This window comes from Terrapene carolina, unplaced genomic scaffold (assembly GCF_002925995.2).
Source record: "Terrapene carolina triunguis isolate 2854851 unplaced genomic scaffold, T_m_triunguis-2.0 Scaffold211, whole genome shotgun sequence".
NCBI lineage: Eukaryota > Metazoa > Chordata > Testudines > Emydidae > Terrapene > Terrapene triunguis.
In genome coordinates, this window is record NW_020664562.1 from 35,802,752 (window position 1) to 35,808,586 (window position 5,835).

At 45.9% G+C, this 5,835-nt stretch overlaps 1 protein-coding gene across 1 annotated transcript in view; it reads right to left on the reverse strand.

Annotated features, from left to right (window-relative positions):
• Positions 1–5,547, reverse strand: part of LOC113407421 (leucine-rich repeat-containing protein 7-like) — a 249,087-nt gene extending 243,540 nt beyond the window's left edge. Inside the window, exon 1 of the mRNA XM_029912418.1 lies at positions 5,470–5,547. Within this exon, the coding sequence (XP_029768278.1) occupies position 5,470 (1 nt within the window). The 5' untranslated portion in view covers positions 5,471–5,547. The remainder of the gene's footprint in view (positions 1–5,469) is intronic.
• Between the last annotated feature and the right edge of the window lie 288 nt (positions 5,548–5,835).

Sequence of the window (5,835 nt, forward strand, 5' to 3'; positions counted from 1 at the left end):
TATACTATACAGATTTCATGGGGGAGACCAGCATTTCTCAAATTGGGGATCCTGACCCAAAAGGGAGTTGCAAGGGGATCACAAGGTTATTTTAGGGGGGGTCGCGGTATTGCCACCCTTACTTCTGCCCTGCCTTCAGAGCTGGGTGGCAGGAGAGTGGTGGCTGTTGGCTGGGTGCCTAGTTCTGAAAGCAGCACTCTGCCAGCAGCAGCGCAGAAGTAAGGGTGGCAATACCGTACAATGCCACTCTTACTTCTGTGCTGCTGCCTTCGGAACTGGGTGGCTGGAGAGTGGAGGCTGCTGACTGAGGGCTCAGCTCTGCAGGCAGCAGTGCAGAAATAATGGTGGTAATACCATACCATGCCATCCTTACTTCTGTGCAGCTGCTGGTGGTGGCTCTACCTTCAGAGCTGGGCTCCTGGCCAGCAGCCACTGCTCTCCAGCTGTCCAGATCTGAAGGCAGAGCAGTCACCAGCAGCCAGGGCCGGCTCTAGGATTTTTGCCGCCCCAAGCTAAAACAATTTTGGCCGCCTCCCCCGCCCGTTTTTTAATTACCCCACCCCCGGCCCCGCCTCAACTCCACCCCTTCCCCGAATCCCCAGCCCTGCCTCCTCCCCCCAGGCTCTCAAGCCTAGGAGGGAGGGAGGGAGGGGGAGAAGCGGCGCGCGCGCCGCGGCCACTCAGAGTCTCCCCCTCCCTCCCAGGTTCTCAAGCCTGGGAGGGAGGGGGAGCACCGGCGTGCGAATCAGCTGTTTTGCGCGCCGCGGCCGCTCGGGATCTCCCCCTCCCTCCCAGGTTTGAGAACCTGGCAGTGTCAAGGCTGTATCCCCACTTTGAACTTTAGGGTACAAGTGTGGGGGCCTGCATGAGGACTTCTAAGCTTAACTACCAGCATAGTTCTGGTCCGCTGCCACCATTCCCTTCCCTGGGAAGCTGTTAGAAACTTTTCACCAATTCCCTGGTGAATACAGATCCAAACCCCCTTGGATCTCAAAACAAGGAGAAATTGACCCTTCCCCCCCTCCTTCCTTTCACCAACTCCTGGTGAATACAGATCCAAAACCCTTTGGATCTAAAAACAAGGAAAAATCAATCAGGTTCTTAAAAAGAAGGCTTTTAATTAAAGAAAAAGGTAAAAATCATCTCTGTAAAATCAGTATGGAAAATAACTTTACAGGGTAATCAAACTTAAAGAGCTCAGAGGACCCCCCTCTGTCTTAGGTTCAAAGTACAGCAAACAAAAATAAACACTCTAGTAAAAGGTACATTTACAAGTTGAGAAAACAAAGTAAAACTAAGACGCCTTGCCTGGCTTTTTACTTACAAGTTTGAAATATGAGAGACTTGTTTAGAAAGATGGGGAGAACCTGGATTGATGTCTGGTCCCTCTCAGTCCCAAGAGTGAACAACCCCTTAAAACAACGAGCACAAACAAAAGCCTTTCCCCCCCCCCAAGATTTGAAAGTATCTTGTCCCCTTATTGGTCCTTTTGGTCAGGTGTCAGCCAGGTTACCCGAGCCTCTTAACCCTTTACAGGTAAAAGGATTTTGGAGTCTCTGGCCAGGAGGGATTTTATAGTACTGTACACAGGAGAGCTGTTACTCTTCCCTTTATAGTTATGACAGGCAGGGAGGGGGAGAATCCGAGCGGGCGCGGCGCACGAAACAGCTGATTCACGCGCCGCTGCTCCCCCTCCCTCCCAGGTTTGAGAGCCTGGGAGGGAGGGCGAGTAGCGGCGCGCGAATCAGCTGTTTTGTGCGCCGTGGCGCGCGAGTGGCAGCAGCAGCGGAGGTGAGCTAGGGCGGCCGGGGCACATTTTTAGGGGCGGCATTCTGGCGCCGGCCATGCCGCCCCTAAAAATGTGCCGCCCCAAGCACCAGCTTGTTTTGCTGGTGCCTAGAGCCGGCCCTGCCAGCAGCAGCGCAGAATTAAGGGTAATAGTACTGCAACCACCCCCATAATAACCTTGCAACCTCCCCAAAACTCCTTTTTGGGTCAGAACCCCTACAGTTATAACACCATGAAATTTCAGATTTAAGTAGATGAAATCATGAAATTTATGATTTTTAAAATCCTACAACTGTGAAATTGACCAAAATGGACCATGAATTTGGAAGGGCCCTACACATCTATATTTCACATAATACACAGTCATCAATATTTCTTTAGATGTATTTTGATAAAAAGTCACACACACACACCCTCCCATCCTACAAGTTACAGCGTAGAGCAGGGATGGGCAAATTACGGCCCGCAGGCTGGATCCAGCCCATCAGGGCTTTGGATCCAGCCTGCGGGATTGCCACCCCCGTGGCGCCACGGGGCTAAGGCAGGCTCCCTGCCTGCCCTGGACCCTGGCTGCTACCGGAAGCATCCGGCACCACATCCCTGCGGTCCCTGGGGAAGGTGTGGGGGGCAGAGGACTCCTCGCGCTGCCCTCGCCTGCAGGCACTGCCCCCCCGCAGCTCCCATTGGCCAGGGACGGGGAACCGCAGCCAATGGGAACTTCGGGGGAGGTAGCACGGGGGGAGCCCACACCCCATACCCTCCTGCAACCTGAACCCCAACCTCCTGCCGCACCCCTCCTGCATTCCAACCCCCTGCCCTGAGCCCCTTGCTGCACCCCTCCTGCACCCCAACCCCCTGCCCTGAGCACCCTGCACCCCAACCCTCTGCCCTGAGCCCCCTGCCACACCCCTCCTGCACCCCAACCCCCTGCCCTGAGCCCCCCCATACTCCGCACCCCTCCCTGCATCCTAACCCCCTGCCCTGAGCCCCCCATACTCCACACCCCTCCTGAACCCCAACCCCTAGCCCTGAGCCCCTCGTACATCCCACACTCCTCCTGCACCCCTTGCTCTTGCCCTGAGCTCCTTCCTGCACACCGCACCCCCTCCCACACCCCACACTCCCTCCCGCACTCCAACCACCTGCCCCAGCTCTACATTCATGGCCCTGCATGCAATTTCCCCACCCAGATGTGGCCCTCAGGCCAAAAAGTTTGCCGACCCTGGTGTAGTGACAGATCCTTGTTCGTATCCGGAGACCCATAGACATTGTAACTCACAAGATTAAGGCCTAAGTTATTTCACAGGTTCACAGGTTCCCTGGATTCCTCCTCCACTTTCAGAAGGAGAAGGATGCCCATGATATTTCATCTTTCTTATTTTGTTTCTCCAATTATAAATAATTTCATCTGATCCGAGATAAAGTATACAGATGGATGGTAAAATAACTACATTTACATCAATAAATTAATCTATATAGTTGCAGGTTGAATTTGTATTGCTTCATAAAATGAACTGTCATGTCCTGCATATTAAACAGAATAGTTTATACAAAAACTCTGGACAAGCTCAGCATAGCTGGTGCAAATTGACCTAGCTCTGTTAGATCTGGCCCTAAGGCTGAGGAATAGCAGGCTTGATTACACACTGCCTCACACTTTGTGTGTAGTCATTTACTCTTGTGCAAAATGAATGAAAAAGGGATATAAACCCTATATAGGCAGGATGTTAGTGTTTTACATCCACTTTGCATAAATGTAATGACAGCTCTGGGCCTGATTCACAAATTAATTACTCCAGTTTTAGGCTGGTTCTAGCCATTGGAGTTACATCAATCTAAACCTGAAGTAATGCAATGGAGAATCAGGTCCATAAGGTGCAAAGCAGTGTAAAGTGTGGCCATACCATCTAAGTGTTGATAGGCCAGCCTAAAAATGCAATTCCAATCTCAATTGCAAAAGCAACTATCAAAGTTCTGCTAAGAGCAATACAGGGTCAGATACTGCCTAACTTACACTGAAATACGAGTGGAGTTAACTATATCCAAGAGGCTGTTCACTCCCTCTTCTGAATTAAGTGGAGTTACCCAATGCCATTGACTTCAGTGGGGCCAGAATTTTACCCTGATGTCAGGTTCACTGGGCAGGGCCTAACTATGAAGTGTGATGATGGTGGCAGCAGTTCCCTCAATACAGGACATCTGACTTGTTGATGGAGCCTAACTAAAATGTCAAGGTGTGGCAGGAGGAGAACTTAATGTTTTATTTAAAAAAAAGGAAGTACCTCACTGTGAGTAGATTATACAGCTTCAGTTACATTTCATAGGCATGAAACTGGTTCCACAAACTACTGTAAATCAGCAGAACTTCATTAACTGCAATAGACTAGGCCGATTTACAACAGTTGAGAATCTGGCCCAGTCTCTTTATATAGCTGTCATTAAAATTGTTGTATAAATATGCCAAGACACATTTCCAAAGTTAATCTGATTGTTCAAGCCTATATAGAAGTTTACCACTAGAGGAATTCCCTTTGCGAAACAAGGTGTGTTGAACAACTTTAATACTAAAAATGCAGTATGTATATTTTGTCATCTGACACAAAAGTTTCCACTGTATCTAGAGTTTATGTTTGAGTACAAAACTTTAACATATTTTCTTAGATCACCCATTTTTCACAGTTTGGATTACAGGGCATTTGAACTACAGCTATTTGGCCAAGTTCATCCTTGGGCTAATTCTGCAAATTCTTCAAGTTTTTGAAAATTAGAAACTCTGAGATGAGGTAAAGACATACCAGTGCTGCCACTTAGATAATTATCACAGCACACAGATCACATTTCATAAAGAAAAAAAATAATTGCACGAAAAATAAGTCTAAACATATTACCAGGATCCAATAAAGATAATTGAAAAGGTTTTTCTGACAAACTGTCACATATTCTTGCTTATTGTTCAATGCGGTAGTTTCCTAACTCACTTATTCCAACTCATCTAAATGTCATATGTTCTCTAATAATCCCTCATATTTCACTCCTTGAAAATGTCATGAAGTAGTGATAAAAATAAAGCAAACCCTTTTAGTATGTTGGTATTGTTTGTCTGCACTGAGATTCATTAAAACTTAACCTTTCAAAATATATTTAATGTTTACTAGCCAAGTGAAAAAAAGCATATCATTGCAAAATGTGCGTTTGTGTGCATTTCAGAGGTGATCCTATTGGTATTTATGTACTTAAAGATATTTCTTACTCTCTTCCACAAAATGTATCTTCTCAGATCTGATCTGAGAAATAGTAATCGATACAGAAAAAAATTTTACTCTCAGTTATACAGATATAAACCTGGGAATAGCTCCAATGACTTGAATGGATTTAACTGGGTTTAAATAGTAAGAGTAAAATTAAGATTAAAATGAGCAGGGATGTCTTGAAAGAAGTTGAAACTTAACATCCTGCAGGACAGAAAGAGACACTCCATATATTATATAGCACTAAAATGATGTTATCAATTCATTTATTAAAATTAATCATTAATGTTTCCTCCCCTCTGTTTAAATATTAAAATGATAATGTTTATCAAGCACTGCCAACCACCATTTCAGAATTAAACAGATTTGATTGCAAAAATATTGTTAATTTTTAAATAAATACTTATGAAGAGCAAAATAATGCAGTATCTACTTGCTAATAGTTCCTGTAGCTGCAGACGTCTAGGTAGCGATCATTTTGACTCAAGGTTTTTTCACGTAGTGCGTTCCTTTAAAAAAAAAAAAGTAAATTTTAATTAGTTGTGTTTAAAAAGGCCCCATGTGAGTATAACTAGGTCAGAATTTGTGCTGAAAAGAATACTGTGAAAGAAGTCCTTATAACAAATGTCTGATGCTGGGAACCTGCCCGCCTGTTAGGTTACATGCACCACTGTTTCACTGAGAATACTCAATCTAAACCAGCAAACTTGGGGGGAAGGGCAGGAATGTGGGTTGGGAGGAAGATATTTTCTAAAAAAATGGGAACACTGATGGCCAAATCTCAAATCCAGTGCAAAAT